The 19,383-nt window shown below is 43.9% G+C and overlaps 1 protein-coding gene and 1 non-coding gene across 3 annotated transcripts in view; both read right to left on the reverse strand.

Annotated features, from left to right (window-relative positions):
• The window catches only part of LOC110215667 (mediator of RNA polymerase II transcription subunit 24), a 36,809-nt gene that overhangs the window by 9,339 nt on the left and 8,087 nt on the right, over positions 1-19,383 (reverse strand). The window contains exons 6-22 of one of the 2 annotated variants that reach the window (XM_020997294.2): positions 16,700-16,811; positions 16,253-16,403; positions 15,512-15,625; positions 14,929-14,976; positions 14,316-14,398; positions 13,826-13,912; positions 13,450-13,561; positions 12,931-13,073; positions 12,035-12,072; positions 11,553-11,683; positions 10,894-11,072; positions 10,685-10,784; positions 10,107-10,282; positions 8,751-9,015; positions 3,321-3,502; positions 2,522-2,612; positions 1,990-2,089 (exon numbers count right to left, since the gene is read on the reverse strand). In XM_020997294.2, the coding sequence (XP_020852953.1) occupies positions 1,990-2,089; positions 2,522-2,612; positions 3,321-3,502; positions 8,751-9,015; positions 10,107-10,282; positions 10,685-10,784; positions 10,894-11,072; positions 11,553-11,683; positions 12,035-12,072; positions 12,931-13,073; positions 13,450-13,561; positions 13,826-13,912; positions 14,316-14,398; positions 14,929-14,976; positions 15,512-15,625; positions 16,253-16,403; positions 16,700-16,811 (2,112 nt within the window). The remainder of the gene's footprint in view (positions 1-1,989; positions 2,090-2,521; positions 2,613-3,320; positions 3,503-8,750; positions 9,016-10,106; positions 10,283-10,684; positions 10,785-10,893; positions 11,073-11,552; positions 11,684-12,034; positions 12,073-12,930; positions 13,074-13,449; positions 13,562-13,825; positions 13,913-14,315; positions 14,399-14,928; positions 14,977-15,511; positions 15,626-16,252; positions 16,404-16,699; positions 16,812-19,383) is intronic. The other variant, XM_020997296.2, reaches the window with a different exon arrangement.
• LOC144458139 (small nucleolar RNA SNORD124) lies at positions 11,700-11,782 on the reverse strand. Its single transcript, XR_013487690.1, has one exon. It is a non-coding gene; the product is annotated as a small nucleolar RNA SNORD124 (small nucleolar RNA).

A 19,383-nucleotide genomic window follows, 5' to 3' on the forward strand; every position in this document is an offset into this window, starting at 1 on the left:
CCAAAAGGAAGATAAAGTGGAAGAAGGCAAAAGGGACCTCCCTTGCAGACCACTGTGCCCAGATGGCCCCAGTTAGAAATGAAGCAAAACTTACCAAGAATGATCAAGTTCCAACTTTTTAGCTTGGCATTCAAGGCCCTTCACAATATAGCACCATCCTGTCTTTTAGGAAGAGGAAAAAATGGAGTGCTAGTGAGCCTCCAGGAGGTAGGAAAGTGATGTAGATGAGAAGCACAGTGGAGTCCTGATCCACTTTTAGAAGAGGGGCAAAGGAGTTTGCTTGTTCCCAGAAAAATGGAGTTTCTCAAGACACAGGTTGCATCTCCTCAGGCATACTCAGACACAACCAGCAGGATAAAGCCCATTTCTAACAAAAGCACTACCACCAGCATGTTACTGCAAGTCCAGGACAGGGAGGTACCAAAGGCTAAGCCCAGGAAAGACCAGGCCACAGGGCCTTGTGCTTCACTCTTGATCCTGGGCAAACTTGGTCAAGAAAGCAAAAATGACAGTAACTGCAAAGACTGCTGACATGGAAATGACTGGAAAGTACCACCAAGGGCTGATCAGCACTAGGAAGATGGCTACCCAGGTGAGAACACCACCTGCAAGAAGAACTGACGTTCTACCCCAGACATCTGAGAAGGGACCAAGAGGAAAGACTGCAGACCTATTCATCAGGAAGGGGTGATGCAGGAATGCCTGGTAAAAAACTGTTAACCTTATGTAAAGAGGAGTCATGAGCTGGTCCCAGACAAAGAATTCATGGAAGAGCACCACCACGGCACGGTATACACTGGACCCATCAGCCCTGTTCAGGAAACTCCATTGACCAATTTGGCCAACACTATGCTGCAGAGGAAACATTTCTTCTCCTCCCCAATCACGGTGCTGCCTCCTGGGCCTGGGTCCCCACCCAGAAGCCCCAGGACCGGTCAGCCTAAGTTTTCAACCTAAGGGTCATGCTCAACAATTGATTCTCACTCACTCTCAATATCCAAACCCTTACCAAATCTTACTGAATCCACTTCAGCATCTCTCAAAGTCCCCCCTCTTATCTCTGCTCATACCACAAACACCCAGTCTAGGGTTTCATCACATTTTATATGCACTAACTTATCAGCCTCCAGGTTCTCCCTTCTCTAATCCATCTGCTACACAGTTGCCAAACTGATATTGCTAAAACACAGGTGTGACCATGTCACTTGCCTTCTCAAGAAGCTTCCGGTTACCCATTGCCTTTGGGCTAAAATACAAAGTCCTTTCACTGGTGATATTCAAGCCCTTCTCATCATGGCTCCAGTCTATGTTTCCAAGCTGCTTATACATTGCTCTCCCTTCTTCTCTCTACACTTCAGCCCACATGGCGGGCCCACTGTTCCCTGTACACAGCATTCCCCCTCCCACGTTTGGGCCTTTGCCCAAACTGTCCCCACCTTCCTTCCTGTGCCCCTCCCCCCACTTTCCCCAATTCTGTAGTGTCTTCCTCCTCACCTCTGAGACTCAGCCCAAGGGCCACTTCCTTCAAAAAGCCCTTCCTGATCCCCCTAGTTGTTGGCCTCCCCACTCTCAAGTCATGTCACTATTTTGGCATATATCTTGAATTTCTTTATCCATACCCGCGGAACCCTTCTCTAATACAATGAAGCTCCATGATGGTAGGGTCTATCTCAATTTTGTCTTTGTAGTCTCAGTACCTAGCACACTGCCTGGTGCGTAGCAGGTGCTTAAAAGATGCTTGTTGATTGATTACCTGGTGTAATTATGAGAAAGGTCACACATTTCATTTCCTTATTTGTAAAATGAGGGACCTGAACTAGAGAGTCTTTAAGGTCCATTCAACTTTAATCCTATGACCTTACCAATCCTAAACATTTGTTGAAGGAAAATGAAAGTGCCCTCAAAGGAAGCTGGAAAAAAGTTTGCTACAGCTTATCTATTTCTAGTGTGCCCAGCCCCTGCCCCTGCCTGCCAAGCTCACATACTCACTGGGGCTAGAGAGAACATTGGCATCATCCTCATTGGAACTCAGAAGTCGCATCAGCTTTGATGGCTGTGTATCATCCAGGGGGAAGAGGCTGATGTAGTCCTAGGGAATGGGGTCAAGAGAGTTAATAGCACTCAAACCTAAATACCTTGAAAAGGAGACCAATCCATAAATCCATTCCCCAACTCCTACCCCAAGAGAGGCCCTCCAACTTCAGGAAAGTAGAAAGCACCCAGCTCTGAGGCAGGAAGAGGCTCCTGCTTTGAAAGGCCTTTTGACCCTCCAAATTCAGAAATCCTTCTGGCTACTGTTTTCATCTTCCTTCTCTCCTGAAAAGAGGGAATGAGGGCATGGAAAACAGCTGCTCCCTTTCATATGAGAAGAATCTCCCAGAGGAGGAAAGATTAAGTCCCTGTTTCAGTTTTATACTCATTTTTAACAATTGGAGGAGTCACTTCTGAGGCCAGGGTACCAGTTTTGGGCCACACTTGTTATCTATCACTTTGATTATTATAATTATTTGTAAGTACTCACTTCAATGTCCTCACGATGTCTTTTCTTCTGTCGGGAAGATGCCTGCCCCTTGTGAGAGGAGTATGAGCTCAGGGCACACCACACTGCCAGCCTAGGCAAATAATTGTAAGGGGGAAGAAGAGAAGAGGAAGTCCAGTAGGAAATGGGCAAGGATGTCTGTATCTTCTTTTTTTTTTTTTCTGACAGAATCACCTGCAAGCCTTTTAACTGAACTATATCATATTTGCACTGGGATCTCTATTTGTTAGCTTTTCCTTGGAATGTCAATGTTATTCTGATTTTTTTCCTTTTTTTTATATATTTACTTAGTTTTTATTAATTTATTTTGGGTTATCAACAATCACTTCCATAAGCTTGAGTTTTAAATTTTTCTCCCCCTCTGCCCTCACCTCCCTCCCCAAGAAGGCATACAATCTCATATAGGCTATACATACACATTCCTATTAAACATATTTTCACATTAGTCATGTTATAAGGAAAAACATATTGCTTTTTTTTGGGGGGGGTGAGGCAATCAGGGTTAAGTGAGTTGCTCAGAGTCACACAGCTAGTAAGTGTCAAATGTCTGAGGCCAGATTTGAACTCAGATCCTCCTGACTCCAAGGCTAGAGTTCTATCCACTGTGCCACCTAGCTACCCCTGGATCTCTGTATCTTCTAAGCCAACCCAAATCAACAGCAAAGAATTGGTTGTATGAGGCTGAATTCTTTAATCCCTCTGCTGTGACATGAAGGGGACAGGGTCTCCTTTCAGGACTGATCTGAAGCCACAGGAAATGGGAAGGAGTAGGGAAGCTTACTTGGCCAGGGCTGTGCCTGGGGGATCCATGAGGCTATGCCATTTGGAAGAGTCTGTGAGAAGGCCAGGAAGGATGTGGCCCAGCAGTATCAGGGTGACTTGCTGCATGTCTAGGCAGAAGATGGAGTATAGCAGCTCCACAGCTCGAAGGGTATACTCCTTTCGAGTCTCCTTCAGCAGCTCCTAGAACGAATAAGGAAGCAGAAATAGGAACATAGGACCTTCGACCTTAGGCATTTCCTACCTCTGCATCTTCAAATGTACATTTCCTCTTCTTCTACAACGAAGTTCCTTCTTTCTCCTTTACATCTTTGAACTCTCCAAGAATTCCTCCCAGACTAACTCCAACGCTGCATTTTCCTGGCAGTCACCAATCTTGATTAATGCTTATTACAATTAGTTCAACAAACATTTATAAAACATCTACTATAGGGGCCAGCTAGGTGGAGCAATGGATAGAGCACTGGCCCTGAAGTCAGGAGGACCTGAGTTCAAATCCGGCCTCAGACCAAACACTTGACACTTACGAGCTGTGTGACCCTGGGCAAGTCACTTAACCCCAACTGCCTAAAAAAAAAACCATCTACTATATTTAAAGTGCTAGGGATACAAAGATAAAAATGGCAGTCCCTGACTTCAAGGAGCTGAGAGATATATTACAAGTGGTTCACAGAAAAAGAGGCAAAGGGAAAATCAAAACGTCCTCAAGATGGGAGAAAGCAAAGAGCCCTAAGAGTGATGCAAGTGGGCAAGAGCAGAAAAGGAGATTGGGACAGTTTCACACAAGTTTTACCACCTGAGCTGAGCCCTGAAGGGTGGAAATGTTCTACAAATAGATGATGAGTCAATGCTAGTCAGAAGATGGCACTGGGATTCCTGTTTGGCTGAACCAACCAAGAAAAAATAGGGCAGGAAACAGTCATCGGAGGCAGACCGTACACAACAGAATGAGGAGTTCTGGGACAGCTAGGTGGCACAGCGGATTGAGCACCGGCCCTGGAGTCAGGAGGACCTGAGTTCAAATCGGACCTAGACACTTGACACTTAACTGTGTGACCCTGGGCAAGTCACTTAACCCCAACTGCCTCACCAAAAAGAAAAAAAAAATCACTGGCCAAGAAAGAGTGACTGCAGTATAGTAATAAAGTATGAAACCAGATAGCAAAGGACAGAGAAGTCAGTGGTAAGGAAATGGGGGCAAGAAGTATAAAGATTCGATTCTAGTGTTTAGCAGTGACAACAGGGAGAGCTACAGGACAAAAGATAGCTCTAGGGATAAGCAGAATCAAAGGAAGGAGTCAGGAGAAGAGAGAGTGAAAATGAGAGAAGGAATGACACAGGGAAAGATATCAAAGGACATAGTGGGGATTGAAGGAAGAAAGAGAAGGGTTAGTCTTCAAAAGAAGGGCCAGTTCATATTCTCAGACTGTAGACAAGAAGTAGAAAATGTATAAATGAGGGGTAGCTAGGTGGCACAGCAGATAGAGCAAGAGTTCAAATCCAGCCTTGGACCAAACACTTGATACTTACTAGCTATGTGACCCTGGGCAAGTCACTTAACTCCAACTGCCTAAAAATTTTTTTAAAAAAAGTATAAATGGTGTGAGGTGTGTAACAGAGAGATAAGAGAGTTTATAATGAATGGCATCAACTTTCTCTGTTAATAGGAGACAAGGTGACCTACTGAGAAAGAAGAAGTTAGGGACTTAAGCAGATGGAAAATTAGCAATAGCAGCTATAAGAAGTGTGTTTGGAGAGACAACCAGAGATCATTAAAAGAAAAAGAAAAAAAAAAGGATTTCCACAAAATATTAAGGAGCTAGTGAAAGTTAGATAACTAGAATTTGGAGTGAGCCTCATTGGTCTGCCTATATGACCTTCTCCAGCAAGGTTGAGTGGCTTAGGAATACGGGTAGAAATAAAGGTGGTGAGGGTGGCACCAGATGGAAGACTGGCAGCTCATTAACATGAGGACATGAAAAATAAGAGATTCATGAATCAAGGACAATGCCCTGTTGATCTGCCTGACTCTAGGGCTAGGACTACAAAGGGAAAAAGTAAGGTCAGAAAAGGGTGACACTGGAAAAACAGAGACAAACAATAAGGGTATGGAAGCAAGACACATGAACCTATTTAAAAAGACAAATCTGAGGGGCAGCTAGGTGGCGCAGTGGATAGAGCACTGTCCCTGAAGTCAGGAGGACCCGAGTTCAAATCCGGCCTCAGACCAAACACTTGACACTTACTAGCTGTGTGACCCTGGGCAAGTCACTTAACCCCAACTGCCTTAAAAAAAAAAGACAAATTTGACATCACGGGTATTAATGAGATATGGTGGTATTGGAATATTCTTGTAGGAGAGCACAGTAGTAAAAAAGAATAAGTAAAAAAAAAAAAGCTAGCGTAGTATTATATATGCATAAGATGTGAAGGAACCTATAAGGGGAAATTGTCTTCTGGATTTAATTCTCACTAACAGGGAAGAATTTGTTGTTTGGGATGAAAATGATGGAAACTTTTAGTGCAGGAAATGACTACTCCCTCCTAGAGTAGGGGAAAGCAGATTTAAAAGGATTCAGACAAAGGACAAGTAGCACCCTGTGGCCTAAATTCTACTGAGGAAGTCAATCCAGAAGGAAGAGGAAGCTCTAAAGGATACAAGATAAAAAGAAATAATTTCAACAAAGAAAAAAAAATGGCAGTTGTCTAATGAGACTAGTAAAAACACTAAGGAAACTCACTGACCAGCTTAGATTTTAAAAACGCATTTACAGATGAAACTAAAAAGCTTTTCCAGGATAGCTAAGATTGGAATAATTAAGAAAAACTTAGGAATTAGGAAAATTAGGGGAAAAAACACTTTCCATCAAATATTTGTGTCAGAGAAATGACACAATTATATAAGACTCCACTGGATAAACGGCCAAAGCAGTTGTCAAAAAAAAAAGTAAATTGTTAATACCATATGAAAGATTGTCCCCAAATCACTGAAAAGAGACATGCAAATCAAAATAGCTGTGGGATTTTGGCTCACAGCTGTGAGGTTTCAGGTTACACCCTGAGAACTGTTAAAGATGAAAAGAGGGAAACATAATGATGAAAGCATGAGCTGCAAAATGGTAGGACTACTAATAAATTGTTGGTGAAGCTGTGAATTGGTCCATCCTATTCTGAAAAGCAATTTGGAATTATACCGGAAATATGACAAAAATGTTGATTCCCACTTCTAAACAGATCCCAAAGATGTCGAAGACAGAACCCATATATACCAAAATATTCATAGCAACATTTTTGTGGTAGAAATTAAACCTGAAAAATGTCAATTAAATATGGAATGGCTGAACAAATTGTAATTCTATAAAGACAATGGAATATTAATGTGCTATAGAAATGGTAAATATGAATTCAGAGAACCATGAATTTATATGACCTGATGGAAAGTGGGCTAAGCTTAATGAGGAAAACAATATATATGACTACAGCACGTAAAAGAACAAAACCCCAGGCCTAGAATATTCTCCCTCAACTCCACCTACTGACTTCCCTAGATTCCTTTAAGTTCAAACTAAAATCCCATCTTTTACAGGAAGCTTCTCTTAGTTCTAGGGCCTTCCCTCCGTTATTTCCTATTTCTCCTATATATAACTTGCTTTGTACATATTTGTTTGCATGATGTCTCTCCCATAAGCTCCCCAGAGCTTAACACCCTGCCCGGGACTTAATAAATGTTTATTGACTGGTCACTGAACATCTAGAAAAGAAAACAGTGATCACAGTCACACCACAGATTCATCAAGAACAAGTCGTGTAAGACTGAAGCACATTTCCTTTTCTGGCAAGATTAGCAGACTGGTAGGTGATGATGATGAATGACAGTCAGCATTTATATAGGGCCTACTATGTACCAGACACGGTGCTTCACAAATACTGCCTATTTTTATCTTCACAGCAACCTGGGAGGTAAGTGTTGTTATTAGCTCCACTTCAGAGGAAGGCTGTAGATACAGTTTACACGTGAAAAGTCTCTCATGCTCTTCTCATGGATAAAATAGAGAGATGTGGGTTAGATAATCACTATTAAGTGTATTTCAACAGGATGAATGGCTGAACTTACCCACAGAATAGTCCTGGATGGCTGGCTCACTGTCTACTTAGAAGGAATTAGTTCTTTCCCTCTCACTGAAACTCTTCCAAGTGTGACTGACTCCTTATTGGACAGAGGGAGTGGGTTCTTACTTAGGTATGGCTTTGCCAGGGGGCCTCTGAATTCCCTTCCAACTCAGAGATTCTGTGGTAACCTCTGCACCAACAGGATGCTATTAACCTTTTTATCATTGATCTTGATAATGAGATAAATAACAAGCACATCCAATTTCATAAAGACATGAATTAGAGGAATTATCAGATGACAGAGTAAGGGTTCCAAAAACTCTTAATAGGATATTGATTTGCGTAAACCTCATAATGTGATATTAACAGGAAAAAATATAAACTCTTACACTAGGTACAAAAAATGAACTTCCGGGATGTGGCTAAACAGCAATTCCTATAAAAACGATCTGGGGGATTTGGTAGCTTGTTAGCTCAATGTCAGTTAACAGTGTAATATGATAGCCAAAAAAAAAAATCTAATTTGACTTTAGGCTACATTGAGACAAACAATAGTGAAGGGCTAGGGAGTTGAAGACAGCATCATTATATTCTGCTCTGCTCTGACTATAGCTTCGATACTATGTTCAGTTCCAGGAACCATATTTTAGGAACGACACTGATGATTAGGAGAACATCCCAGAGAAAAGCAACCAGGATGATAAGTAGCTCATGTCATATAAGGCTAAGTTAAAGGAACTTAGCTTGGAGAATCAATCGACCAGCATTTATTAAGCATCTAATATCTGCCAGGCAACATTCTAAAGGTACAAAGACAAAGAATGAAACAACCTCTATTCTTAAAAAGCTTACATTCCACTTAGAGAGGAGCTAACTTAGAGGCCAGGGAACATGAGAATCATCTCAGAGTACTCGAAGGACTATCATGTGGAAGTCACCAGCTGTGTTCTGCTTGGCTCCAGAAGAACCAGGAGCAGTAGGGTATGAAATCCTGCACATACTGTCAGACTCAACTGTGCTGATTTGCTTTCTTCTCTATGTTCTAACCCTACTGAATGGAGAAGGCTGGAGACAGGAGGAAAAGTTTGGAAATGAACTTGATTTAAAAACCAAAGACATCAATAAATAAATAATAAAATAATAAAGGATAAAAAACAAATTTGTACAGGAGGAAGAATAGCAACAGAGCATCAGACAGGTGAGAGTGATGGTTGGCTGGGACACACTGGATGTTAATAAAGACTTCTTAAAGGATGACTGAGACCAAGGCCTTCTCTCTTCCCCAGAGCTGTCTGGCTTATTCCCAACCCACAATACACACCTTGACCAAGTTGTTGCAGAACCAGTAAACACCACCCATATGCAGCAGGGTGTCAAAGACATGGATGGACCGGCTATCCACCCAGCCCTTCTCCAGAACCTCTGCAAAGATGCTTGTCAGCACCTCCTTGATAGGTCTTTTGGGGGGCAGGAGGTTCCAATAGGGCATTGTATCCATGCCGGTAGATGGGAATTTGATCTGTGTGGCTGTCTGCTGTAGAACATCTGCGCACATGTGCTCCAGAATTGAGCTCATGATCACCACCCTGTGGACATATAAAATGCAAATGTGAGCAGATGCGGTACCTGCCAAGAAAGGGAGACACCAATAGGAATAAGTGTAGCAACCCTTGCTCTCCAAAGGCTTGTGGTACAAAAAAACTCACGATGAATAAATCCACATTCTGCAGTGGAAATGAACAAAAGGAAGCTCCTAACATTGGTCAGTGATGGCCTAAGAAAGAGACATACCCTATATCAAAATGGGAAATATCTCCCCTTCTTTCAAGGTATTCCAGCAGGCCTCTCTCTAACACTGGGCATTACCAGACCCCTCATCTAAATAAATACAAGTCACATCCCAAGAACTAAGTGTTGAGGGGTAAGGTAGGAAATGGGGCCCTGGATTTTTCAGGCTCTAGTCCAGGCTTGGCCACCACTCAAAACAAAACAATTTTTCCAGACACAAGATCATAGGCAGATACTACCTTCATAACTATTCTGGGGTCTGGCTCCCCTGGGCAGAAATAAGACCATTATATTTGAACTGGGCGCTAAATCTGTTCCCAAAACAGTAAATCATCTTTGGAATACTATCATTATGTAAGCCTCAGACTCTCAATTTCTACACTAAATTTCCTCCTTTTCTTGTAGAATTTTAGCAGGAGGAAATCCTTGAGCAGAGGCACAAGCTGAAGATTCTTACATCCTGGACAACTTTCCACTGAGGAGAGCAGAAGTTATCACAATGCAATGGACTCTACAGTGACAGTGAAAATATTTTAGCTGAACTTTACCATCTCTTCCCTTTACAAGACATTCAAAACAACTGTTTTCCTCATAAGAGGTGCTCAACAAGTTATTTACTGAATGAATGACTGAAAGAAGGTGAGCTCCCCAGGACCCTAAAAAGCCCAGGAAAAGGGAAAACGACCCAAGGATCAAAGGCTGGAAAGCAAGGCAAAAGGCCTCTCCAGTCCACAGATCTCCAAGATAAGTGTTCCCTCCCATATGTATGTAGAGTAAGCAGCATAAGAGAAATGATTGCTTTTCTAGCCCAAAAGCCATCATGATGATTGAAGGCACTGTAGACAGAAGTGCATGGAAAGGCTTGGAGGGGAAAGGGAAGATTACAGACCTCTCACTGTAGAACTGCAGGGTATTCTCACTGCAGAGAGGCCCTACCAGCTGTCGAATCATCTGCAATGATTTCTCACGTTCGTCCAGGCCTAGCATACGCACATGGGCCACAAGCCAAGCAACAGCACACACTGCCAGGCTGCACACCTTTCCCTTGATGTTGTCTGTGATTTTCTGGGATGGGAAACATGTTAGCTGCAGCTACCAACCCCAACCCCAAGCCCTGCCCTACACCCTTTCCTTGGACACTGCTGCCCCTGGGGAAGCATCAGATCTCAGCAAGATGAGCCCTGGGCCCACCATAATCCAGGATGCTCACACTGACACTGAGGGCTGGGAGGGAGAGGGAGAAGTGACCTAGAGACCCAGAAATGACCAAGGCTACAGAAGGAGACACCTAGGTCTTACAGTTCTACAGATGGGGAGACCCTCTACCCTAAGGAGATGCAGTGATATCCATGACTGGCACCTGGAACTTTGGAGAAGAGAGAAGAGTAAAGAGTGGTATGGGTGGGAAATGAGGATGTCACATCCTGGGACCAAAGGGCATTACTGGGCACAGGGGGGAATGGCTACCTGGATGGACTCAAAAGCCAGGACTCCATTCTCCCAGGCATTCAGAATCTCCAAGATGGCAGCTGAGATGCTGAGACAGGCCTCATGCCACTTCATCTGCCTGTTGGGAAGAAGTGGGAGGAAGGTCACCAAAATGGGAGCAAGAGCATGGCCCTGAAGGAGAAAGACCCCGACTGCTGCCCCCACTTGCATCCTTCCAGGCCACCTACACTAGCTTCATTTCAGAGGTGTTGTTGAGCAGGGCAACCAGGGATTCCACGTTGGTGGAGTCAGGCCGGAAGCAGGGGTGGTCAGGATTCAGGATCTTGCCCTCCTCAGGCATACACGTCTGCATCCAGGTCTCAAAGAAAGGCACTTCACCCACAGTGCTGGATTCTGACAGAATGACCTAGATGGATGAACAAGTCAAGAGAGGGATAAAACATCTGCCCCCCAGGCACCCTTTACCACACTGACAATAGGGGAGTGTGACAAAAGCCCTCAGAGGACCACTGCCACCCCACCTCTGCCTGGGTGGGCCCCAGCCTTTATCCTGCCAAGGCTGATATTCTCTTCCACCCACCCAAGAACCAGGTAGTTTTAGGGGAAGAAGAAAATGAGGCCTATGCCGCCATCTTGTGGTCAATATGGTCCCTAAAGAGTCTGCATGAGCCTGAAGGGCAGAAAGAGGGAAGAAGAAGGGATCCCTGTCCCTCTCCTGAGGATCTGGGCAGCCTTTAACCAGTGGCATAGTGTGTCATGATTCCTGAGATCTGGTGATCTAGGAAGTTTCTTTGGCCTTCACAAATGGTTTCTTCCCCATTTCCGTGTCACCAAACCCCTTGTCATCCTCTACCCTACTCCCTGCTGCCCTTCCCCTCTCACTGACCTCTGAACCATAGGTCTGGGCCACATGGCACAACATGAGGAAGGAGATGTCAAAGAGCAGAGCACGGACTGAAGCTGCTTTGGCTGTAGGGAGTAGACACAGAAGCGAGGAGAAGCCTTGCTGGCCCAGGGCTGAAGGCAAGAAGGGTTCAAGTCAAGGAAGGTCGGAAAGAGAGCAGCTCCATCACAGACCTGGGACTCACTTTGAACATCATTTCTCCCTTGAAATATGGGGACTTCCCAAAGGTTCTGAGACCCTCCTCTGTCCTCTCCTCCCCAAACAGCAGAACTGGGTTCACAAAGAGGACAGGCAGGCACAATTTTAGAAGAATCCTTGGCCTGCCCTTACTTGCCCTTTTCAGGGTCCTTAAACAACTCTGATTAGTCATCCATCATCTGGTAAAGACTACTCTGTGTGTGTGTGTGTGTGTGTGTGTGTGTGTGTGTGTGTGTGTGTGTGCAGAGGACAAGGAAATAACTTACAGTTTTCATTACTGATGTTCTTCGTGAATTCATTCAAGCTGTGAAAAAGGGGAGCTGGGTCAAAAGAGGGGCCTGAGACAACAGGAACAGCTAGAGACAGCAGAAGAGGGAGGAAATCTGTGCTTCTCAACTAGTGTCAGTCACTAGCATTGGGGTTATAAATCACATTATACTAAAATATAGCTTTATCACCACAATCTCTGAAAATATCAAATGCCAGCTGATGGTCCACTAAATTCTAGTACACTTGAAGAACTGCCTTCCCCCGGAGATGACTAGAACAGGATTTCATAGGAAACTGTGCATAATGGAATGGCATGAGCTGTAAAGGTCTTCAAATACCAGTTAGTCCAGTCTCTCTATTCTAGTGAGGAAATTTATGCTCAAAAGGGTCAAGTGAATTGCCCAAGGTCACAGAACTCCTTAGCAGCAGAATCAGAACTTTCTAAGTTTCTAGGTCTCCTGCCTCCCTAGTCCAAAGCTCTTTCCAGTATAGACTCTCCTAACTTGTATTTGGTCAATGACTGGTCATTCCTTATGTCCAATATTTAAAGTGTCTTCACTTCCACTGGCCTGCCTGCCTTCTATCTTCTCTCCCACTCTCATCAGAAGGAAAACTGAGACAGAAGATGGTGAGGGACAATCTAAGTGGAAAACTGATAATTCAATCCAGAGAGCACAGCTCTGGGCTTTGTATGTATCCTGGGGGGAAGTACAACCAGAACATCTATTCTGGGGGCTCTAACCTTCTGTCCTTAGGACTTCTGGGACTTCTAGGGATTTACCCACTATCACCACTTCCCAAATCTTAATACCTGGTCTCTTCCAGACATTTGACTTTTATTTCCAACTTCCCATCTTTGTTCTTTTCAAAGCACAAGCATTCTAATACTCACCTAATGAATTTTCGGGCAAAGGACTTGAGTTTTCCAGTGGCGGCAGCAGCAGCTAACAACAAATCCAGGCTCTTCCCAGAAAGCATGTGGCCAAGAACCCCCAACAGTCCTTCTGGGGACTTGGAGTGATCTGCATCCATTGTCTAGAAATAAGGACAAGAAGCTGGACTCTACTAAGAAATTGTCAGTATCCCAAAAGCTCTCTTGTCTACAACCTAAACCACATAGTTTTCTCTCCAAAACCTTCAAATAAACAGGACATTGACCAACATTCTCTCATCTTCCCGCTTTGGGAAGTCCTTTTGAAGTTTTGTCTTCTGACAGATCAGACTGAGATCAGGTCGTCAGACACAGAATGGGAGAAGGGGCTGTTAAGGTACATGACAGTGGCAAACTAAAACACTCTAGTATCATGGTAACTGTGTAAAAGTGAGAAGAGAAAAAGAAAGAAGCTTATAGACAGGAGGAAGATAAGTTCAGGGAGAAGAGACCTCAAGTAGGACTGAGGTGAGGACACACCTTGAGAATGTTAGTGACTGTGGGCTCTGCTCGAAGAATCAGCCCTGGATTGGGCTGGATGTTGGCATTTTCAGCTGATTTCAACCAAGGGGATTGGTCTCGGTCAGCTACACTGTGGAGTGGATGGGAATGGGGAGAAGTAAGAGTCAAAGTCAATTCCTGATCTCCTGAGGTACAGAGAAATGGCTGAGTCTAAGGGATAAGGAGCACCTAGACCCCAAGCATACAGCACATGCATTTGGCCCTTCCCTCAGACTCAATAACCCAGCCACAGTCACAAACTCAAACACTAGGCAAAGAGGCCCCATCTGGGTCAACAGGCACAGGGAGTGGAAGGGACAGCAGCCAGGGTTGGCCCAACTACACATACACTCACCGCTTGGCCATCAGGCTCTCTTTGTTCACCTCAGAGAGCAGTCCTTGTTTACTACACTCCTGGAGTAGCATGTTGATACAGTCACAGCTGGGAGAGAGAAGAGGGGGAGGGAGGGAGAATGTCTGAATAGACACACAGGGGAGCCTTCAGAGCAGAGGGCATCTGGCTTCTTCAGACCTGCTCCAATTCTAGAAGCAGAGACTTCTAGAAGCTTCTCTAGGGGTCTGAGAAAGGACAGCAAGGAAGCACTAGACTGTGGGCAGGCTGCAGGTTTGCCTGCCCCACCTGGAACACATCTACCCAACTCCTGGGGAGTTCTGTCAAACCAAGGTCTTTCCTCCCACTCTTTCTCAAGGAAGGAGGTATCTAAGGGGATCAGGAGATGAGACATCCTGATGTATAACATTCTAAAAGTAGGCGCAGGGAGCCCTAGAAACAGAATGGCTTCTCTTGGGTACATCAGCCAAACAGAGGCCCTGGGAGAACTCACTTGCACCGATGGTCAGCCTTGTCTAGCAAGGGTGTGAGCTTCAGCAGGAACTCAAAGGCACAACTGACATCCTCAGTGAAGTCCTACAAAGAGCCAGAAACCCCAATCTGGGCTCCATGCTGCCTTTTCCCTTTCTAGTCACACATGGCAATGCTGGGCACAGGTGTTATTCTGCTAGGCCTGTGGCCCAGGCCAACTGGCTGGGTGTGCCCAATGTTGTGATGGAAGGAGAAGTGGCATCTTGCCTATTCTGCTAGTAGGATGATGATGATGATGATGATGATGTGTGTCTGTACATGTGTGTTTACTTGGGGATGAGGCTTTTAAATATAACAAGTAAAATCCATAGGATTACAAAAGAAACCAGTTATACTGAGTTATTAAAATACTTTCAATACATAAGTTCCTGATCTAGAGGCACTCAAACAATTCAACTCCCTGAAGAGTTCCTAGTAGCCCGGCCTCAGGATATGACCATAAATTTCCTTCTTCTCACTGGTAGCCAGTTTCCCTGTTAGGCCATAAATGTTTCCTCTCTTCGCCCTGTCCTCCTAAGGTAGCACTTTATACCACAATACTGAATATGCACCCTCTCCAATCTGGGGCAACTTACCTTGTCCCCCTGAGGGTATTTCTTCAGTTTCACCAAAACCTGAGGAATCTAGAGGGGGGAAGAAGAAGAAGAAGAAGAAGAAGAAGAAGAAGAAGAAGAAGAAGGCCAGGGGGAATCAATGTCTTCTTTCTTCCATCTGGCCCAGGAAAAGAAGCCCCATCCCACGTGCAAACTGCAACATACCTATTCCAGTAAGAGACAAGAATTCACAGATGCCAGACCACAAAGAGTCCAGTGTTTGTCAAAGCACCCTGGGCTAGCTCAGCTCCCAGTTTCAAGGGACCATGGCTTAGGGTACACTATCACAGAAGTGGAGTTAGCAATGAGTATGACCCCAGAGAGGTATGGGCAATCCCATGTGTGTCCATGTTCTGGCTCCCACCCCACATTCCTGCACTATGATGTGGCAACTATTGAACTGAATAGAATCTCAATAGTAAAGAACAAAGGGGTCAGCCATGGAGCTCAATTTAACTAACTTAAAGCTCAGGAACTATGAATAGGAACGTGGCAGAGGCTAATAGCACAAGGAGATCATTTGGGTTGCAACATGGCTTCTTACTCCCAATCCTTCCCCCAGTACCTTGAGGAAAGTGAAGGCTGTCCACTTGAGCTCCTCAGTGCCCTCAGGGGATTCAATGAGACCCACAAAACAAGCTTTCCAGATCTCAAGGACAAAGAGAGGGGTGGGAATACGCTAAAGTAGAAAACAAAAACAATAATGTACATTTGGGGTAGGTAGACAACAAACAAGAACTCCTGATGGGGAACCCTCCTCTACTAGTACAAATCAGCACAAGCACTGCAATCCCAGCCAGAGGGAGTTGTCTAGGGCCCTGTGAGGTGACATGACTTGCCCTGGATCACAGAGTCAGCATGTGTCCCAAGGAGACCTTGAACCCACGTCTTCCTCACGTGGAGCTCAGCCCTCTAATCACTATGTCCTCATAATTACATTAGTGTTTTAAAGTTTCCAAGGCACTTACTTCACAACAACCCCATGAGGTAATTAATTTTAGTACCTTCATCCTATAGCTAAAGAAACTGAAGGCCATTGGCCCAAAGTCAAACAGCTAGTAAGATTTCAAACTCAGTCTTTCTGACTAGTGCCAGAATGGAAAAGCCCTTCCTTAATCTTTATTCTAAGAACTAAGAGATTAAGGGGTGACCTCAAACTGTATTAGAATGGGAGTCCTCAACCACTGAGCTCTCTCAGTAACTGTCCAGAGGCTTCTTCTCCCAGTGCCTGACAAATGCAGCTCAATGCTCTGATTTCTAGCTGGCTTGGCTGCCCTAGGGATGAAGGTACACACTGTCCCCACACCTGCATCCTCTTCACCATCATCAGCTGTTCAACCAATGGCTGCATCTCTCCTGTCAGATTCATGGTGCCCTCCAGGAGGACCACAGCATGCACTGTGGGGAACCCAGTCTTGTGCAGCTGCTCTGAGTGCATAGACAGCATGATGGGGATGCTGAAAGGAAGACAAAAAGACTAAATTTGGGCAAGAGAGTGAAAAGCACAGAACAGAGAAGAGTGCAGACCTCTAGGAGATATCTGGGCTCATGAAACTCTGTTTTTTCCCCAACAGGCTCACCGGACTGCCTGGCACATCCTCCTTTTTTGTTTTTTTAATTAAAAAAAAAACCTCAGACATTTTACTGATACCTTTTGTTTTGACATCCCATACATTTCCCAATGTATTCCTCTACCTACCCTGTCACTCCCAAAGAACCACCCCTTATGATAAAGAATTTAAAAGACTGGTACCTTCTAATGAGTGCTCCACACTCTTCGGCTTGACTCTGGAGATGGGAGTTGCTAAGGCTGGCAAAGGTCTCCACAAGCTTCAATAGTGACTGCTCAATGGCTGTCCAGGAGGCTGTTGGAGAAAGACAGGATGAGATGAGAAATACTGGCCTCTTTAAAGGCAACAACACACAATATTAGTACTCTCAGAGAACAACAGGGTATGTACCCAGGGACCTAAGTGGTAGCATGCACTTTTTGCCCTTTTCTAAACAGAGTAGGAACAACAGTGGCTGAAATTCCCAGAAAGTTTTCCAAGGCCTCTGGCATCATGAGAGTTTATACTGCTGATACCACTACTAGCTCTGTATCCCAAAGAGATCAAAGAAAAGGGAACAGGACCTGTATGTACAAAAATATTAATAGCAGCTCTTTTGGTGGTGGCAAAGAACTGCAAACTAAATGGATACCCATTGATTAGAGAATGGCTAAACAAGCTGTGATATATAATTGGGATGGAATCCTATTATTCTATAAGCATGTCCAGCAAGATGGTTTCAGAAAAACCTGGGAAGACTTATATGAACTGATGTAAAGTGAGGTGAGCAGGACCAAGAGAACACTGTACATAGTAACAGTAATACTGAAACGATGACCAACCATGAAGGATTTAGCTATTCTGGTCAAGATAATGATCCAAGACAATGCCAAAAGACTCTTAATGAAAAATGCTATGCACCTCCAGAGAAACGATGAATTCTGAGTGTACACTGAAGCACACTTTTTTTACTTTCTTTGTTTCTTGCTTTTTATTTTTTTGTCATGGCTGATATGGAAATATGTTTTGCATGATTTCACATGTAAAGTTGATACAATGCTTGCCTTCTCAATATAATAGGTAGGAGACAGGCAGAAAGGAAAGAGAGAATTTGGAACTGAAATTTAAAAAAAAAACTAGTGTTAGAGGCAACTAGGTAGCACAGTGGATAGAGCACTGGCCCTGGAATCAGGAGGACCTGAGTTCATAGACAGCCTCAGACACTTACTAGCTCTGTGACTCTGGGCAAATCACTTAAACCCAACTGCCTCTAAAAAGAAAAAGTTAAAAAAAAATTAATGTTAAAAATAAACATAAGTCATAACAAGCCAAGATCCAGAAAGATTTCAATAGGTTGAACAGTTAGGCTAAATCTATAAAATAAAATTAACAGAGATAAGGCTCTGTTGTTATTGTCCAATCGTTTCAGTCATGTCCAACTATTCCTGACCCCATTTGGGACTTTTTTGGCAGATACTGGAGTGGTTTGCCATTTTCTTCTTCTTCTTTTTTTTTGGTGAGGCAATCGGGGATAAGTGACTTGCCCAGGGTCACACAACTAGTGTCAAATGTCTGAGGCCAGATTTGAACTCAGGTCCTCCTGACTCCAAGGCTGGAGCTCTATCCACTCCGTCACCTAGCTGCCCCAATGCCTTTTTCTTCTCCAGCTCATTTTACAGATAAGGAAACTCAGGCAAACGGAGTTAAGTGACTTGTCCAGAGTCATACATCTAGTAAGTGTCTGAGGTCAGATTTGAACTCAGGAAGATTCATCTTCCTGACTCCAGGCCCAACATTCTATCTACTGTGACAACTAGCTTACAAGACAATGTTTAAAAGTATATATAGCTGCTGGATCTGAGGACTGGGTGTGACATTATCAAAAACAGCAGGAAAAAAAAGTGGAGAATTGATGGCAGTTAGTACAGAAAGGATGTCCCACAAAGTATTTCTGCCTCTGGAGCCAACCCACAGGGTGGCCTTGAATCTTCTGTTCTAATCAAGCTGCTCTCCTCACTCTCCCTCAGTTTCTATGCCTTTATATTTGCTTTTCTCTCCAGAATGCCATTTGTTTTCATCTCCAACTACCCAAATCCTATCTATCCTTCAACTCTTTGTTCAAATCCTTTCCCAAATTATTCTAGCCCAGACTCATCTTTCTGGTTCTTCTCTAAACTTCTGCATTTCTTTTTTTTTTGGGGGGGTGGCTTTTTTTTTGGTGAGGCTATTGGGGTTAAGTGACTTGCCCAGGGCCACACAGACAGCGTCAAGTGTGTGAGGCCAGATTCGAACTCCGGTCCTCCTGACTCCAAGGCTGGCGCTCTATCCACTGTACCACCTGCCTGCCCCAATAAGTGCATGAAGCTGGATCATTACACTTAATATTTAATTACATTTTTAAAAAGAGATGCATCTTTCAATCTCATGAGAGCTCTAATACTTCCTAGGTATGTAATTTGGGCAACTCATTGAAACTATTTGAGTCAAAACTGCTTCACCTGTAAAACAAAGATAATAATACTTGCACTAAATAATTTACACAGTTCTGTGAGAAAAAGCAATTTGCAAATGTAAATACACTACACAAATGTGAGTTCATTTAGTATTAGGATCAATGAAATTGCTGGTATTCGTCATGGAATTCCTGAGAGTCAAATAGTGGATAGGACCATATAACTGATAGACTTCCAAATGTTACAAGGACAACAAAATATAAGCTATGAGATCGAGTTAAGACCCTAACTCGTTTTTATCTAGTAGTCATCTTTCTGAACTTCTAACATGGAACATAAAAGTTTTCTTAATTAGTCTTATCTAGGAAACCAAACTCAAGGCTGCCCTTCTCTACAGTTAACATCTAGTCAGTTAAAATCTGGGCACTTAAGTG

The sequence above is a fragment of the Phascolarctos cinereus genome, unplaced genomic scaffold (genome assembly GCF_003287225.1).
Source record: "Phascolarctos cinereus isolate Bilbo 61053 unplaced genomic scaffold, phaCin_HiC Scaffold_5;HRSCAF=322, whole genome shotgun sequence".
Classification (NCBI taxonomy): domain Eukaryota; kingdom Metazoa; phylum Chordata; class Mammalia; order Diprotodontia; family Phascolarctidae; genus Phascolarctos; species Phascolarctos cinereus.